At 45.8% G+C, this 18,948-nt stretch overlaps 1 protein-coding gene across 3 annotated transcripts; it reads right to left on the bottom strand.

Moving 5' to 3' along the window:
* Positions 1–299: 299 nt before the first annotated feature.
* CCHCR1 (coiled-coil alpha-helical rod protein 1) lies at positions 300–18,595 on the bottom strand. 3 transcript variants are annotated; one of them, XM_082209488.1, is made up of 18 exons: positions 18,518–18,595; positions 17,429–17,515; positions 15,706–15,910; positions 13,983–14,493; positions 13,015–13,157; positions 12,799–12,919; positions 11,109–11,219; positions 10,786–10,935; positions 10,169–10,279; positions 9,874–9,980; positions 9,553–9,665; positions 4,615–4,693; positions 3,939–4,069; positions 3,360–3,569; positions 2,202–2,303; positions 1,243–1,394; positions 1,048–1,159; positions 300–501 (listed from the first exon to the last, which is right to left on the bottom strand). In XM_082209488.1, the coding sequence occupies exons 2-18, from the start codon at positions 17,496–17,498 to the stop codon at positions 398–400; spliced, it is 2,532 nt and encodes an 843-aa protein (XP_082065614.1). In that variant the 5' UTR covers positions 17,499–17,515; positions 18,518–18,595; the 3' UTR covers positions 300–397. The 3 variants fall into 3 exon arrangements, with proteins under 3 accessions (XP_082065614.1, XP_082065615.1, XP_082065613.1); XM_082209489.1 differs by lacking the exon at positions 18,518–18,595 and adding an exon at positions 18,179–18,497; XM_082209487.1 differs by lacking the exon at positions 18,518–18,595 and having other exon boundaries at positions 17,429–18,117.
* Between the last annotated feature and the right edge of the window lie 353 nt (positions 18,596–18,948).

Below are 18,948 nucleotides of genomic sequence, written 5' to 3'. Positions count from 1 at the left end.
CTCCATTTCACATCCTTTGTACATTATATACACTTGCTGAGTAATTGTGTTCATCCAGCTTAGCTACCCAATCACCCATATTGTATTAACTATATAAGGCATTGTAAACTACCCTGAACATTTTTTAGGCTGAACACAAGAATATATGTATCTTACGCAGTTAGTGGGTGGTTTGCATCAACAGTGTATATAAGAAGCCCTCAACCAAGATTGGTAGGGAGGAAATGAGATGTGGGAGGTAATGACGTGTTTTAGAGACTAGGTTTTTTAAAAGAACACTTCCAATATAAATGCCTATGTGCCTATAAAAATAATTTTTATTTACAAACATCTTTCTATCCATTTCCACGGCCTGGTGTCTCCAAGTAGATTTTTCTTCCCCTGGAGGGATTTATACTTAAGTGCCCTTGCTGGTGTCTCTCTCTTTGTCTGCTGCTTCTTCTTCTCCCAGTATAGCAGCACCCAATACCTGTAGGTCATCCAGCACAGCAAACAGAGACTCTGTAGGAAGAGGGAGAAAAGCCCGTAAGATCATGGAGTGATGGAGATCAGTGGAGAATGCCAGTGAGGTAAATGCTCTTAACCTGGTGACCACTGGGATGAGTGTTGAGAAGAATAGGGAAGAACAGAAACTAGAAGGCTTCTATATCTGGCAGTTAAAAGAATTGCAAGGGATTGTGGGAAGGGAAACGGCACACCTGTCAACTGTAGGATGTAGCAAGACATACCAAGCTGCCCTATTATCAGGGCCAGCCCTATCATTAGTCAGAGTGAAGCAGTTGCCTCAGACAGATGCTTGTGGGGAGGGCACAGACAGCAGCAGCAACATGTTGGGGAACAGAACTGCACATAGCCGCTTCTGAAGCCTGCCTGCTGCTGTAAAGTGTGGTGGAATAGTATGTTGAATCTTCTGTCAGCACAAGCATTTCAGCTGTTCTGGGGTCAATTTTGGTGGGAGCAAGTGCAGGGGGGGGGGAGCCCTGTTGTGCAAGCCGAAGTCCTTGCCCAGGGTTCTGCTGATGCAACTCACTGGATCCCACCCTATACCTTTAGATGGAGGCTTAGATCCGGTCTTCTCAATTGACTCTGCTGGGCCCTGGACTGCTGCGAGCCGATTCTGTCGATGCTGGACCAACAGCCCTTCCTCCCTCAAGGTAGCCTGTGCATGGAAAGAGACAGACGTTGACGGATGCCACGGGCACCAATATGGGGCAGCCATGTGCCTTCACTCCTTGAACGTACCATCAGCAGATTCTTGTCCCTCTCAAGCTCCCGCAGATGTCCTTCAAGTTGTGCCATTTCCTGCTGCGTGGCAGACTCTTGCAGCTTGGCAAGTTCGTCGCTGCGAGCTTTGTCTCTTGCTGCCTGTCGCTCAGCCTGGCGTAGGGCAACCACTGCAGACACACAAAGCAGGAGGGAGGATCAAAAGAGGGATGAGAAGCAGAGAAGGGAGTAAAGAAGGTTTGGCTCTGCCTGCAGTGCAGCAGACTAAAAGCTACTTTATGCAGAGTCAAACCACTGATCCAGCTATCAGTGTCATCTACTGCAACTGCCCTAGGAACACAGGAAGCAGCTATACACTAAGGTTGTTCATTCATTCATCTGCCTCAGTATTATCCACAAAGGCTGACAGCGGCTTTCCAGGGCTTCAGGCAGGGATCTTTCTCAGCCCTACTTAGAAATGTCAGGGATTCAACCTAGGACCAATTGCATGTAAAACAGATGCTCTACCACTGGGCTATGACAACAACTATCAGGCTTCAGGCAGGAATTTTTCCCAGTCCTGCTGCTGCAAGTGACTTTTCCCCCAAATGGAAATACAAGTGGCTGAACTTGAGACCTTCTGCATAAAAGTATATAATCTATCCCTGAGCTGTGGCCCTCAGTACTGACTCTACATTACGCACAGTGAATCAGATGCCCAATCTTTGTCAACAAAAGTGCCTGCTATTTAATACATAAGTTTTCACAAGAAGACTCCTTTTGGATTTTCTGCCTCAGGCACCAAAACACACCCCAGTAGCCTCTTTCCATTTACAGGCAATCCACAATTTGAACAGGTCATCGTGTGCGGCGGCAGAGCATGCATATGGCCGTTATGCCCGGCCCCCTTTCCCAGCCACTCCAAAGTCACTGCGATGTGTGCATCAATTGGACCCGTGTATATTGGTTGTTGCCTGTACAGCTGTTGTGCTGCTCACCTGCCTTTGTGTGTTCCCTCCGTGCTTCATTGAGCCCTCTCTCCATTTCTGACAGATCCTTGCGCATCTGTGTTTCAATTTCAGTTACCTTCTCCTGCAGGGCTATGTAGAAAGGGCATGAAAATGACAATAGGCAGGGGTTTTGCCCCCCATCCCACAATGCCTTGCTCATTACAGTACTGTATCAGGAAGTCATGCATCAAATCTCTCAGGTGGCAGAGCCTTCTCTGACTCTTAACTGTATTTACAAGCGTTCTCACGTTTTCAGTATCCAGTGGCTTCTGCCCTTGGTGGACAGCCCTTACCTTTTGCACATTTGATCACTGACAGCTCTCTATGCTTTTCTAAATGCAGGCCCAGACTCTCCAAGCCAAAAGCAGCCCTACAGCCACAAATGGTGGCCTACCAGGAGCTAGATGAGAGGTGGGGAACCCCTTTCAGCTCAAGTGCCACATGGTGGTGGGCAGGGCCAGGTGAAAAAACGGGATGTGGTTAGAGGCAAAAGTGGGTGAAAAAACATGCAACGGAAGTCAGATATACCAGAGTCAAGGGTTTCTGTTCACACCCACCTCTCTCCATCCAGGCAAGTGAGAGGCATCATCATAGTTCAATACTACACTCCAGTGAAGCAAAAGTACTAGAAGGCAAGTACACGGATGCATAGAATACTTTGAGGTTCTTGCGTCAAGTGATGGCTGATTTAGCTCAGGTCCTTTTGGCCCTGCAGTGCAACCTTTCCTCAACAGTCTAAGAGAGATTTTTCTAAGGTGCAGGCCTGTCATCTTTTGGTGTGCTACAAGGAAAAAAGGGATTGGCCTAGTTGTCAAACCAGGGACCTTTCACAGGAGCAGCAAGAAACATATACCTCAAACAAACAAGCCTCATTGACAGGTAGTCGACCCGAGACCTTGTGTGCATAAGGTGTTTCAGTGGCAGAGCTCTTGTCTCATTCCAACCCAGGTGTTCATCCTATGTATATGTTTGTGTGCTGCAACTGTGCTCAGGGAGTGTACTTCACTTTGTGTTTGCTTGTTTTCTGGTAGCCATGTACAAGAGAAGGGGAGGCATAAGCAAAAGCCACTTTAAAAGCTCATCATGCCTCACCTCTGAAGTTAATCATTCCTTCCCCAGAAAAAATACAGCATGTCCCTAAGATACCTGTTTCATACTCCGCTCTTAACTGTCCCAGCTCCTGCCTCAAACTCTCTGCAGCCTCTTCACTCCTCTGCAGGTTGCTGCAGCTTGCCTCCAGCTGCTTCTCTGTGGCCTCCTGTTGCTGCCTCAGTGTCTGTTCCACCAGTGCCTTTGCCTCCAGTGCCTCCTGCAGGCTCTGCAATGACTCCCTCATTTTCCTGAGCTCAAGCTCCGCTGTAGGACAGAGGGGAGACAGTTAGTTGAGGGCGGTGCCCAGCAATCCAATATACCCAAATCACCTCCCCACTGCTTTTCTACACCTAGTTTCTGGGTGCTGTCACTGACAGTAGGGCCTAGTTCTGTGCCCGAACCATCTTATTACAGGTGGTGACTCACTGAAAATTATTCCTCGCACACATTCCCTGCACATAATAAACTAGCAGGAGAATAATAGGTTCAACCTGTACTACCTGACATTAGGTCTTCTGAGTGCAGGGAATTTGTTCTGTATGGAGAATTCATTCAGGTGAACCCTCACCTGTGGTCTTAAACTGTACAGATACAGCTTTGTCACCTTAGTGAGAAGAGGGCCCAGTTGGTCACCTTGCTCTTTTGCTTCAGCCACTTTCTTCTCTATGAGTTGAGCCCCACGTTTAAGCTCCAGTGAGAGTTGATCCCGTTCTTTGTGCAACATCTGTAGTTCAGCTTGAAGGTCTTCATAAGATGGCTGAATCCTGGGGAGGAAGTAGAGAGATCAGAAGTTCAGTCGTAACCCTGGACACTCAAGTGTTTCAATTGCACAGGGGTAAAATTTTGGCTGACTGCACTAGTTAACCAAAAGGTTGTTGTTGCCAGAATCCCACTCCTCCACAAGGCTGGGCCAAGTCATTCAACTCTGCCTTTGCTTCAGTTCGATATTTTGCTGTTAGGCTAGACCTTGGCTTCTAGCTCTACCCTGCAAAAGCCAAATACTATTCCTAGAAACTCAGGGACTTTAATCCCCAACTTTTGCTATCTCTGCTCTAACACAGAAGATACTAAATTCTCTTAACTGGAGACTGAGCTATTCGAAGGGTAAAGTCTTGAATGGACTGGAACTGAAATGGCACAGGCAATGTCTCTTATTTCTGTCTTAGTTTCTGTATACGAAGCAGAAATCTTAAGCACAGCAACTTTGCGGTGAAGACCATTTCGCAAAGCATTCTGTCCTTTCAAGGAAGAAGTATGCACAGTCACCAACTCTTCACAGCCTGCACTGAGATTAGAGTTTTGAACTTACTTCTCATCGTCTGATCTTGTGGTGCAAGATTTCTCCTCTTGCTGAAGTCTGGCTAGTGCTATCTTCTGGCATACCAACCCTGGAAGCCATAATTATTCAGTTATTCATTGACAGAAATGTATCAGCTTTTAAAAAAGCAATAAATCTAGGCAAAAAGCTCATTTTGGGACCTTGGCCACTTATATACTAGGAGCAGGGAACCTGTGGCCTTCCAGATGTTGCAAAACTGCAGCTCTCATCATCCCTGACCATTGGTCATGCTGGCTGGGGCTCATGGGAATTGTAATCCATTAATGTCTAGAGGGTCACAGTTTAGCCGCTCCTATTCTAGACTTCAGTGTTAAAGAGAAGCAAACGTATTAGTTGTTATAATATATAGGAGGAAAAACACAACACAAAAACAGTCCAGGTGGTCATCCCGCTGGTAAGTAAAAATGAAGATCCTATGAAAACATGTTGCAAAAAGAAAATATGTATGCTGACCACAATTTCCATTTAGAATGCAGGGGCGGGGGAGAGACGTGCATGTTGACTCCACAAATTGAGAATTCTTTTTTAATAGTGCAGACTATCATAGGCCCTTGAGGCTTTACCTGCCAAAACAGATATATGTTTGGGGCCTGCAACAGAAATCCCAAGTACAGTGCTGAAAACAAAGTATGCATATTAAGGTATGGAAATAATTGTTGAGTTTGGGTTCTGGGTTGGGGTTTGTTTTGTTTTGTTTTGTTTTGTTTTTGCAGATTCATTCAAAACCTGCATACTTCATGCTGAACCCCGTGTCTCTGAAGCCTAGAAAACTATAGCAATGAACAGTTGTTGCAGAAATAACAGGAACAGGCAAAGAGGTGAAAAGCTGCTGGGCAGGGGTGGGAAACTTCAGGCCTCGGGGCCAAAGATGACCCTCTAAGCCTCTATCTGGTCCTTGAGACACCTCATCCCTCCCAGGTTCTGCTTCAAAGAGCCCTTGAGAGCTTTTGCTTGGCTAGATTGCACCCTTGAGTTTTAATCATGCCTCTTGCTTCCTAGATGCAGGCTAGAGGACTGAGTGAAGAAATCAGCCTACTGTGCAAAGGCGAAATTTACACTTATGGCTCCGCTTATTTTTCTTTTTGGTCACACCCGCCACAGGCATAGGGCCCCCAGGTGGAAATGTGACCCTTGGTCTGACAAAGGTTCCCCAATCCTGCTGCAGGGATTTCAAACTGAGAGGGATTTGCAGCACACTGTAGACTTACCAGTTTTATGCTGCTTTAACTATCATGATTTCCCAAAAATAATTGTGGGAACTGTAGCTTAGTGAAGATGCAGTGATCTCTATTGGAAACCTCTACAATTGCTAACAGAATGACAATTCCTTTGACAGCCTAAGCGTGTGCCTGTTCAGGGACAAATTCAGTGAGGCTTGCGCCAAAGTGTGAATAGAGTTACAGTTTGGGGCTAAAGCTTCAGTCAGTCCCATTCAAAAAAGGGCAGAGAGAGAGAGAACAGAATCCTAGTCACACTTATATGGAAATTATCTCAACTGAACTCAGTGTGACCTTCTACTTAAAAGTTAAAATATGCATAGCACAATATTGGATTGTCAAGTCTGTGGATTAAGATAAGGCACCTGAGAGATTTGAGGGGAGGGGAAAGGTTGTCTGTAGAGTCTCTGAAAATAATCTGAAGTATGTCTGGTATGTTGGGAGGGAACATTATGTGAACAGAGCAACATCTAGCGATGGCAAAAAGGAAAGCACTTTAACTGTTGTGAAATTCATTAACATATAGATCATAAAGAATAAAGGGGTTGTCTGCAACCATCTAAATTAGTGTTTTGACTGTAGTTATAAATGTCAATGAGCTTAAAATAATGTAGCCAGAAGAAAGGTATAGGAAATCCCTTAGACAAGGCTGACCCAATATATTTTTCTGCCTCAGGGAAAGAACAAGAGTTTCTGTGTATACACTCCTTTCTGTGTATAGAAAGACTGGCAGTCATATCTTAACACCATTTAACACCTTGGTGCTAGGACAGTGCCTTCTTCAGCACCTAAGGCAAGTCATACAAAGACTGACAGGGGAACTTGAGTCTACCCCTCCCTTGCAATCTACTACATGAGGTAGCTGCCTTAAAAAAGTATTTGTTTAACAAGATTTATATATCACTTGATTGTTCTAAAACACTTTAAGCAGTTCGCATTGCAAAATAAAGCAATAAAATTATTCAAACCATGATTAAAATCAACAGCTGAGAAAAAGTGAAACTAGATGGGCTTGTGTAGAAACAAAACACGTTTTAAGCAGGCACTGGAAAAATTACAGTGAAGGCACCTGCCTGATGTCAATAGGCAGGAAGTTTCAAAACTTTAGTGCCACCCCACTAAAAAAATGGTTTCTTACAAGTGTGGAAAGTGTATTATGTAAATAAGGTCAAGGACCCCTGGACGGTTAAGTCCAGTCAAAGCTTACATCAGAGGGAAGATAATATCTTTCTCTGCCCATAAAGCCAAGCTGCAAAGATTAAAAGAAAATAATTTTTAAAATTCTTTAAAAACACTGTGGGGCGATATGGCAAATAACCCATCTAAGATTACATATGAAAGAATACAACAACTAACATTAGAACTGAATAATAGACTAGCTCAAAAAATTGAGTTCAGCCTACTAAGTCTAAGACAAATATATTGGGAACAGGGAGAAAGACCAACAAATATTCTAGCTAATCGTCTAAAACAAAAGAAAATGAACCAAATAATACCCTTAATAAGAAATGAAAATAACATCGCAGCAACCTCATCAGTAGATATCAATAATGATTTTTTTTAATTCTACAAAAAATTATATGAAGGGCCAGAAAATATATCAGAGAATGAGGTGGAAAAACTTCTTTCAAGATATTAAAATACCAACTATTGAAGAATATCAAAAGGATATGCTATCAGCACCCCTAAATATATTAGATATTGAGAATGTAATAGATACAATGGGAAATGGGAAATCACCTGGACCAGACCACCTTCCTATAGAATGGTATAAAATATTAAAAAATCTACTAGTCCCCAGACTTCTAAAAGTCTATGAGGAAATAGCTCATAAAGGTATATCTGCTACAACATTCAATGAAGCTTTAATACTAATTATACCAAAACCTAACAAAGACCCTACTAAATGTGCAAATTATAGACCAATATCATTAATGAATGTTGATGCAAAGATTTTGAATGCAATATTGGCAGCAAAATTACAAAAAGTTATTCAAGACTTGATACCTAATAATCAAACAGGTTTTATAAAAACAAGGCAAGCTACAGATACTGTAATATCAGATTAACAATAGATTTGATAAATTTAAATAAAGATGAAGAGGAGTTTATAAGATTGTCATTAGATGCAGAAAAGGCTTTTGACAGAATATATAAAGAATTCATAGGGTTTGTGTTACGTAAATTTGGCTTCCCTATTTGTTGTTGTTGTTTAGTCGTTTAGTCGTGTCCGACTCTTCGTGACCCCATGGACCAGAGCACGCCAGGCCATAGGCGCCGACTCCATGGGGCCTGAGGGGGCCCGAGCCCCCTCAAAAATTCGTTTGGGGGGGCTCTGCCCCCCCCAATAATTTAAGAAAATTATTAGGCACCTTGCCAAAAACCGCGCAGGGGACTCCGGCGCGCGCCTCCCAAAGTGACCGGGAGCTCCTGAGAAGGGGCGGGCAGGTCGGTCAGTCAGAGGAAGACCCCCAGCGGCGGGACTTTAGAAAGGAATGGAGCCGCGGGGCCGAGGAACGGCGTATTCGTCGCCGGCGAGGGTCCGGCGTGAGGGGAGAATGGAGGGGACGGGAGTTCCCGCCGCCGGAGCGGGGCTTTTTTTCTGGGTTCGGCTAAGGTGACGTTGGTAGGAGGGGGTGGCCGCCTCCCGGTGCGAAGCCTGGGGAGGGCAGGCCGGTTCTTGCATGCAAAAGCACCACTGCCATCCTGCCGCCAGTATGGACCCCGTTATGGGCCCCCCCCAATATTTTTTATAAGTCGGCGCCCCTGCGCCAGGCACTCCTGCCTTCCACTAGATTACTGTAATTGGATTAAAATGATTTATAAAAACCCAACATCCCGGGACTTTAGAAAGGAATGGAGCCGCGGGGCCGAGGAACGGCGTATTCGTCGCCGGCGAGGGTCCGGCGTGAGGGGAGAATGGAGGGGACGGGAGTTCCCGCCGCCGGAGCGGGGCTTTTTTTCTGGGTTCGGCTAAGGTGACGTTGGTAGGAGGGGGTGGCCGCCTCCCGGTGCGAAGCCTGGGGAGGGCAGGCCGGTTCTTGCATGCAAAAGCACCACTGCCATCCTGCCGCCAGTATGGACCCCGTTATGGGCCCCCCCAATATTTTTTATAAGTCGGCGCCCCTGCGCCAGGCACTCCTGCCTTCCACTAGATTACTGTAATTGGATTAAAATGATTTATAAAAACCCAACATCCCGGATTGTTACAAATGGAAGAATTTCAAATTTGATTACAGTGGTACCTTGGGTTAAGTACTTAATTCGTTCCGGAGGTCCTTTCTTAACCTGAAACTGTTCTTAACCTGAAGCACCACTTTAGCTAATGGGGCCTCCTGCTGCTGCCGCACCGTCAAAGCACAATTTCTGTTCTCATCCTGAAGCAAAGTTCTTAACCCGAGGTAGTATTTCTGGGTTAGCGGAGTCTGTAGCCTGAAGTGTATGTAACCTAAGGTACCACTGTTTTTTCAAGGGTGTATCCACCACCATGAGGGTAGGATCCTAACTCATAAATAAAAACAATGCAAACAAAGTAAAGAGATTATAATATTATGGTTAATGTAGCTTCACTAGGTATATGGAAGTAACTGAGACTCTTGTGGGTCAAGATATGCCCAGCAAGAATATCAAGATTTGTGTTTGGCGATGGAAGATTGTATGTCTAGATTGCAAAATGGCTTGCCACCATTACCTTGGACAGTGTCCACTCTCTTGGCTGCAAAAGCCACTCTGTTTCCCAGTCCCATGAGGCGTGACAAGGCTGCTCTCCATGATTCTTCCTGTCCAGTCAGCTGCTGGCTTAGCCTGTGGAGCAGAAGAAGACACAGCATCTTAGCCTGGACCATTAAATGAAAGTTAGCCAAGAGCAAGGAAGGAGCAGGAAGACTTCTGTAAATTGGAGGTGTCAAATAAATGGCCTTTGGGCTTTCTCAGGCTCTCTGCAGTCCTCAATACCTGGAGGACCACAGAGCTGGGGGAACCCAACCATTATTGCTTTGTCTTTCCTAGTTACCTGCTGACAAAATCCCCCAGGCCCCGAAGGGCATTTTCGGCGGTCTCTGCCCTCCGTTGAAGATCCTGTGCCAAATCATTCGAGCGCAATGCCTCTGCCTGCAGAGTCTGGAAGGAATGAGAAAGCTCTAAGCGATACTCTCCCCCTTAAAGACAGAGGTCCTAAATTCACTTGTCAAGAACCCCTCCGCCCTTTAGCATCACCTTTCAGCTCTTAACCCTGTTTTAATGGGGAAAAGGATGTGCCCCTTTCCAATCTTGCCTTCTTGGGCAAGGGGCATATGAGAACAACTTACTTTGTTTCTCACTCTTTCCATATCTGCGTCAGCAGATTTGTCTTCTAGGCTGTGGAGCAACAGTGCCACCTTCTGGTCTCTGGACTCCACTTCACCTTCTAGCTCTTTGACCTGTAGGCAGAAAATTAAGACCTGGCTTATTATCAAGTAAGCTTTGCATTTAACAATTTGACTGCTAACAACATTGCTTGCGGCAGATTGCTTCACCCATCTTCTGCTAACCTGCTTGCTTTCAAGAGACGCCCCGAGACCCCCAGGTATAGGGTGGTATATAAATTCAAAAAATAATAATTTCATCTCCAACCAAAGTAGAAAGATAGCAGGTATCTTCAAGGACTTCTCCCTCTTCTGATAGTCTGGTTGGTAGCAGGCAACTTTTATTTTTTTACTAGCCTGGTAACAGTTTCCAGGCTCCTCCACAACTAGCATGAATTCAGATATCTCTGTAATCCTCACAGAAACCTCAGATTCCCTTCCTGGAGATCCCAGGAGTCCTGGCTCACAATTCTCATGCTCTTCCACACTCCATTTTCAAAAAACCCACCTAGGAGCTTGGGCTTTCAGGTTCACCCTGCTCCACTCCAACACAGCCCCCCTCCCTCAAATCAAGCACATACCTTCCTTTCTAGCACTTTGGTAGTATCCCTGTGACTGAGCTCCTGAGATTTCAGCTGCACCAGGAGACAAAATACTTTCTCCCGCCACCGAGTCAGCAGGTACTGCCATTTCTGAGATGATTCAGGCCGGAGAGGATCCTCAAGATGCACCTGAAATGATCAAATATGAAATAAAACAGTTTTTAAGAAGGGTGTATGTGTACCCAATACCCAATCAAGCAAAAAAGTTATTTTGAATAGTTTGCAGTTCTGTAATCTACTATTTGGGACCCACAAAGCTACTATTCTTCACTATCATACCCACTGTCCTCAAATGTATTTACCTTCTTGCTGAGCTCCGTCTCCTGTAGTGTCAGAATATCGCTGAGGGAAGTTAGGCGAACCTGCAGCAGCTCAGCTGTAATTTTCAGGGCATCCTTCTCTTCTTCCAGTTGCTGAAATAGGAGCAAAATAATGTTGCAGTCATACTGCATACTCATAAATCCATGCAGAAGAAAAGGAGCTCTGCTATTTGAAGTGCCTTTTGTTACCTTTCCTATCTTGGGCTGCTTCCATACTGGGCATTTCATGTGGAACAGCCACACTTTGTTCTCTCACTTTTTATGGGGCATCTGCATGCTGTCATGAACAAAGTATTCCGTTCCTGTTTTCTGTGCTCAATATTCCTTCCTCCACTCCCCTGAACTCTGAAAATCTGACTTTTTAAAAAGCACAGTAGAACAGTTTGCACAATTTCTCCAGGTATTGGTAATTCATCAAGCAACTCTGCAGTGGATTATGGTTACCAGACGTCCTCGTTTCCCGGGGACAGTCCCCGGATTTACAAATCTGTCCCCGGATTTTTATTTTAAGTGTTGTAGATTTATTAGTAGGGAATGAAAGTTGCATGATTGGTTCAACGGCACAAGACACATCATATGAGGACTTCCGGCGAGGCAAAATGGCAGGCGCCATGGCAGCTCCTGAAGCCAGCCAGAGCCAACTGCGCTACCAGGCTGGCTCCGGGCTGCTGAGACTGCCGCTGCTGAGGGGGAACCGGGGACGCCCGGCGCGTTAACTGGGGGAACCGCTGACACCCCCCCCCCACGACCCAAATTGAGCCGAGACTGAAAGTGCCCAGCCACCCGGCCAACTGCCCAGCAGCGCTCCAGTGCCAGGAAAACCCCAGAGCCGACACAGGGAGAAGGAGGAGAGGAGAAGGGAGAGAGAGAGAGAGAGGAAGAGGAAGGAGAAAAAAGAGGGAAGCCCCGCCCTTGCCACACCACTGCCACCACTGAGGAGGTAGGAAAGCACCGGGAGGGCAAGGACACGTGGCCGAGCCCAGGCCCAACCCGAGCCTTCTCCACTGCGGCTAGCACTCCAAGAGAGCAGGCCAGGGCCCAGAGGAAGGCCGCGCGACAGAGGAGACCACAGAAGAGAAGACATTGCTTCTTCTTCTTCTTTTTTCACTTTTTAAAAAATAACTTTTTTTCCTCTTTTTTAAAAAAAAGTGTTCCCGGATTCTTTGAAAAAAATCTGGTAACCTTACAGTAGATTGTATGTACTGCTCCAGCCATTTCTGAGGTTAGGGGTTAACCCTCAGGCATGCAGGGGAAATTAGGCCTGGTAGGGTTCCTAACTTGGCCTGGGAAGTCCGTTTTCCCAAAACTGTGACCATCTGCCCCTCTCCTGATGTGATATGTAATGCCAGGTGTGGGACAGGTAAAGGCATGGCTAGGAACAATCAGAGGTCTTAAAGTGCTCTCTGACCCACTATGGCTCAAGCTCCACCCACCCCCACCTGAAGCTGGAGAAAGGGCAACAGGATGGTTATTTGGATTCCAGAAGGATGGAAGCAAAGTTGGTATTCCACTTGTAGCTTAAAGCACAACAGCAACACTTAAGAGCGGTTGGGACAAGCCAGTCAGATAGGTGGGGTATAAATAATAAAATATCATCATCATCATCATCATCATCATCATCATCACTTAGATGCTGCTAACTGTCCATGTCTGAAAAGCCCCTGGGTCTCACCTGCACTCTGCTCGTAAGTTGCTCCCGTTCAGCACTAGGCTGCTTTGACTCCTGTTCCCCAACATAGGTCTTCAGCTGCAGGAGCGAAGCATTCTGGGAAGCCAGCTCTGCCTCGGCTGCACTGAAGGAGAGAAATACAAGGGGTTGCCTTTGGCACAGCCTGGAGACAACCCCAGTGGGCCCTTGGAGGAAAAGAACCTTGGGCAGTGATCGCACCTGAGTTGGTTCTGGAGAACGTCTCTCTTCTCCCTTAACTGGACAGCCTCCTTCTGCTGAGCCCCCAAATCCTGTTGGAGTGCCCACAGCTGCTGCTTCAGGGACGCAACTTCAGCCCCGTGGACTTCAGAAAGCCTGGACAACTGTGGAAAGAGAGGAAGAGGCTAACATCCTGGTGAGCAGCAACCTCCTGCTATTCACACTACTCTCCCAGAAAACCTAGAGCAAGAATCATAGAATAGAATCATAGAGTTGGAAGAGACCACAAGGGCCATCGAGTCCAACCCCCTGCCAAGCAGGAAACACCATCAGAGCACTCCTGACATATGGTTGTCAAGCCTCTGCTTAAAGACCTCCAAAGTAGGAGACTCCACCACACTCCTTGGCAGCAAATTCCACTGTCAAACAGCTCTTACTGTCAGGAAATTCTTCCTAATGTTTAGGTGGAATCTTCTTTCTTGTAGTTTGGATCCATTGCTCCGTGTCCGATTCTCTGGAGCATCAGAAAACAACCTTTCTCCCTCCTCTATGTGACATCCTTTTATATATTTGAACATGGCTATCATATCACCCCTTAACCTCCTCTTCTCCAGGCTAAACATGCCCAGCTCCCTTAGCCGTTCTTCATAAGGCATCGTTTCCAGGCCTTTGACCATTTTGGTTGCCCTCCTCTGGACACATTCCAGTTTGTCAGTGTCCTTCTTGAACTGTGGTGCCCAGAACTGGACACAGTACTGGAATGGAGAACCTGCAGCCCACCAATAGCTGATGCACTGTAATTCCCATTATCTGCGACAACTGGCTATGCTGTCTAAGGCTGGTGCGAACTGGAGTACAATAGCATTTGGAGGACCGCCATTCTCCACGGCTTGCAGAGACTTATCGAGCAGAGATGCCAATCCAAGTTTTTATTCTGCACCCACTCAAAACAACTTTTTCTCCCAGATTGCTTTCCTCTGAGCACTCACCTCCGCCTGGTGCTCCCTGAGCACTGTCTCTAGGCACTCTCGCACCCTTTCCTCTTGCCTCCTCTGCTCAGCGTCTGCTTTTTCAAGGGCCCCCTGCAGCTCTCCTCGCGCCAGCCCAACTTCATGTCTGGCTCTTTCCTTGGTCAACTCCAGCTCCGCTTTCAGGGAATCGGCCTCCAAGCGCCTCTGCCTCCTAAGCTCCTCCAACTCTACCTTGAGAGTCTCAATTTCCAGTCTGCTGCTGCTCCTGACTTCCTCCAATTCTGCCTTCAAGCCAGCAGCCTCTGCCTTGCTCTGGCTTTTTAGTATTGCAAGCTCACTCTGAAGGTCAGAGAGGGTGTTTTCTCGACTGGCCACTGCTGCTTCTTGCTGGGCTGAGGCAACTCGGAAGGCAGCAAGCTCCGCCTCCAGTCGCTGGATCTCGTGGAGCTGGTGGGAGATGATCTCAGCCTGTTGGGACATGGCCAAGGTGTGACATATGCTTGAGGGCTCAGCTCCTCTATCCAATGACCTGTAAGATAAATAATTTGTCATAAAGTCCTCCCACCTCCAGGGGGCACTATTTTATGTCTTGCTAGTTAGTTCAAAAGTTCAGGGTGTTTCCATTCTAAGGGCTGCTGTTCAAGGAGTGAGCTGGTCACAAGCTGAACTCCAGTATATGGAATGATTCCCGGGGAAAAGGAGAGAAGAGCACCAGAGAGATACAGCAAATAGAGCAAAGCTGGGGTACAATGTGCCTAGCAGGAGATGCTCTCAGTTCTCATTGTACTCAGTTCTTCAGCGGAGAACCACAAGTTAAGGGAAGTGTCTCATAAAATCTATTTTTATTTCTGCAAACCTACGAAAACATGTACAGTGGTACCTTGGTTCTCAAACACCTTGGTTCCCAAATGCCAAAACCCCAGAAGTGTTCCAGTTTTTGAACGTTTTTCAGAAGCTGAACGTCTGATGCGGCTGTCAGCTATTGTTTCCAGGGCACCTACTCCAATCAGAAGCCGCATCTTAGTTTTTGAATGTTTTGGAACGGATTAAGTTTGATGCTTTTGCTGTTTATTCTGCATTTTTGTTTTTGAGGCTTTTTCGGTGAATTTGTTTTTGTGACTGTGTGGAACCCAGTTCATAGAGTTGGAAGAGACCACAAGGGCCATCGAGTTCAGCTACTGATTGTGTGACTGAGGAAATGGATAAAAGCCCCCCAGTCCAAACAATGACTATCATCAGCGCTAGTAAGAAAAAAATAATAATTTTAATTTTTATCATCTACAATACTGTCTTACTTATTTTATAGTACAGTACATTGATTATTGCTTTCATTTTATGGATCAGTGGTCTCGTTAGATAGTAAAATTCATGTTAAATTGCTGTTTTAGGGGCTGTTTTTTAAAGTCTGGAACGGATTAATCCATTTTGCATTACTTTCTATGGGAAAGCACACCTTGGTTTTGGAACACTTTGGTTTTGAAACGGACTTTCGGAACAGATTAAGTTTGAGAACCAAGGTACCACTGTATTTTTATTAAGCATGCTTGTTTTTACATTCTGTTTATTTCACCTGTGTTTTGATTAATGTTTTTGCACTATTTTATGTAAACTGCTTAGAGATTTTTGTTTTTTGATTACCTGGTCTATAAATGCCGTTAAATAAGTAAAATAATGTTCATAATTGGGTGGTATAGGGTGAAATGGATCAGAGGAAAGGGGGAAATTGTAGGGGTCATTTCACCTGGTTCTGGTTCCTGGTTCTTCTGCCTTATCTCCCTTTGTGGCCCATCTGTGGAGTTCATCCTTCAATCTCTGGTTTTCTCGCTTGAGTTCAACTGCCTCATAGTTAGGAAGGCAAGGGACATCCCAGGGCACTGTAGTAGAGACAGCTAGAGGTGGTGCTGACCGGCTCTGGAAATGTGAAGGTGGGATCAACTCCTTTGGCCCTAAGGAAGAAATGACAGCAGATTGCTATGACATTAGATTGCCACATAGCCCTGTTAGAAAGAGTTTAAGTGCAGGAAATAGGGTGATCTGGAAAACTTTCATTGAAAGGAAACCATTCATAATCGAGATGCAGAAAACAGATCCACATAACTGGTCTTCATACTAGCAGAAGTTGTGCAAAGCTAACACAAATTCTCACCAAACATAGTTAGCAACTGCAAAGGAGGGGTGAGAACTGACTAGAAAAGGAGGAGGAGGGATAGCCTGGCTTGCCTTGTGCTTTTAACAATATCTTGATTTGCAAAAACCAATAGGTGAAGCTTTGCACTACCATGTAAACATTATCTCCTGTCAATATTTGCTGCTCTTAAGAGGTGCTGCTCCAGAAACTAGTTGAAAAACCCTTCCTTATGCTGAAATGTGAATAACTGTGCACAATCTACATTTAAGGCCCACAGTTTCTGTAATGTAGTGGTTATCACGTTCACCTCACAAGTGAAAGGTCCCTGGTTCGAATCCAGGCAGAAACAGTTTTATAGGGACGCATCCCTGCTCCTGCCAACCTAGCAGTTTGAAAGCACGTCAAAGTGTAAGTAGATAAATAGGTACCGCTCCGGCAGGAAGTTAAACAGCATTTCCGTGCGCTGCTCTGGTTCGCCAGAAGCGGCTTAGTCATGCTGGCCACATGACCCGGAAGCTGTACACTGGCTCGCTCGGCCAATAAAGCGAGATGAGCGTCGCAACCCCAGAGTCGGTCACGACTGGACCTAATGGTCAGGGGTCCCTTTACCTATGACTTGCTGGTTTTTTTAAATCACACTTGCCAGACAATAATGCTTCCTAAAGCAGTTTGTATCAGTCCAAATGTTGAAACAGTGCTGTTGGCAGCTACTGTATATAAATGAATATGATGCACAGGCCCTATTCTTGGGACAAGAAATATAGAAAGGATATGGGGGAAGATCAGTTTGACAATGCTGGAACAACCTTCACTTCAGTCATGCATTGCCTAACTTCAAATCATGGCAGGAGTCATTTCAGATGACAGTTCGGCAAATTCATACAATAAAGAACTAAAATTCATACAAATTCATACAATAAAGAACTAAAATTCATACAAATTCATACAATAAAGAACTTACCAAGAACTAACTTAGTTGGTCTTTAAGGTGCTACTGGAAGGATTTTTTTTATTCATACAATAAAGGCAGCCTTTCAAATAGCCAAGTAAGAAGCCATTTGGACTATATAGGCAACAACTATCATGTTCAGTTGTGACTAGAAACCAGCTTCACTGCTTAAGAACTGGCAAGATGAGTCTTCTATGGCTGGTTTTGGTAACCTAGTAGCTGCACTTTTTACTAACAGAGGTTTCATGTACTTTACAGATATTTTATCTAGAGTCCAGCAACATATAGGTAACTGTGGCTGGGCTCTCTTTGCATCGTAAGCAGGCAGCAAATATTTTAAAAATCAGTGTGTGGGGAATTGAGATAATAAATTTGCTCTTGCTTTACCAGTGGGCTTTGAACCTCTGAATGCAGCCGGTGGGTTCAGCCGTCTGTCTGGATCATTCCTTCTGTCCATGGTCCCAAGTCACTGTCCTTCAAAAGATACAGAAATGTTTACCTAATCTAACTTAATATTTTCAGGCTTGAACCCAAAGCTCTAGAACAGAAGGCATAACTCAGTGGTGTCCAAATTTTTTTCAAAGAGGGCCAGATTTGATGAAGTGAAGGGCCGTGGGGGCCGACCAACGTTGTTGACCTTTCTTTAACAATGAAGTTGTTGAACTTTTTTAGGGCTGGAGTTGTTGAGCTTCTTTTAGGATTGTTTTTTTAAGGATTTTACCCCAGGGAATAAACTGCCACAGCGGCCATATTAAACTGACCAGATTAGGCCCCCGAAATGGACTTTAGACATGCCTGGTCTAACTCATATGAAACAACCCCACTATAATAGCACTCAATGAGGCTATATACTACTAACATCTTACGGAAGTAATATGAAAGAATGCAAATATAATAATATAAAATAATGCACTGTTCTTCAAGAAATCACAGGAGCCTCTCTCTAGAACCCATTCACACCTTATTGCCATCAAGGTAGCATATTTTGGCATAAAGTAGTATATAAATAAAAAGACAGATAAGATGACTTGGTCACTCTCATTCTGGTCCATAAAGCAGACAAAAACCCTGAGGCTTTTTTGACTTTTATGCAGGCAGTTTGCAAACCCTTGGAGGAAAATAATGGGATTCACACACTTCCTTGTCAAGATTTGGTCGAGTCTCCCATCGCTGACTAAGCTTTCTATTTCGAGTTGAGCATAAAAAGCACCGCTTCACTTCATCTAGAACAGTCCCAAACTGGGGGTCTCGATCTGCTTTTTTGGACTACAACTCCCATCATCCCTAGCTAGCAGGAACAGTGGTCGGGGATGATGGGAATTGTAGTCCTAAAACAGCTGGAGGCCCCCAATTTGGAAAACCCTCGTCTGGAACCCCATTTCTCCCCTTCGTCAGCTGCTTCCCACATCCCCGCATAAGGGCTACGCTGCTTCTGGAAGCCGCTGCGCCCTAACTCGCCACCTTTTCCTCTCAAACCTCCGCCGACACCGACTAACGCTCCACCAACCGACCCGGAGCCCGGACTGCTCATGCGCGAGCCCGCTCCGAGGAAACGAACGCAAAGGGACGCCCCACCCTTCAGCGCAAAGCCAATCGGAACGGAGCGAGGCGTGATGGGCAGGCGGGCGGGCCCGTGAATGAAGTCAGCGCCGAATCGGCGGGGCGAGGGCCTGAAGGGAAAGCGAGCCGCCGCGGCCCGCCCCTCGTGAAATCAGCCAATCAGAGGACGGCATGGCGTAAGTGACAGATCACCTTGCTGAGCGTTGGAGATGCTGCTAACGGTATCTCGGCAACCGCTGCTAATACCCTGGAAAGGAGAGAACGGCCGGCCCAATAGCGAGGAAGGAGGGGCTGAAGGGCGTGGACACGCCCCATTTCTGAACTACCCAATCAGGAAGCTCCGCGAT

This window comes from Podarcis vaucheri (assembly GCF_965113315.1).
Source record: "Podarcis vaucheri genome assembly, chromosome: 2".
Lineage (NCBI taxonomy): Eukaryota > Metazoa > Chordata > Lepidosauria > Squamata > Lacertidae > Podarcis > Podarcis vaucheri.
The sequence above is the reverse complement of the archived record's forward strand: the minus strand, read 5'-3'. Positions and strand labels throughout refer to the sequence as shown.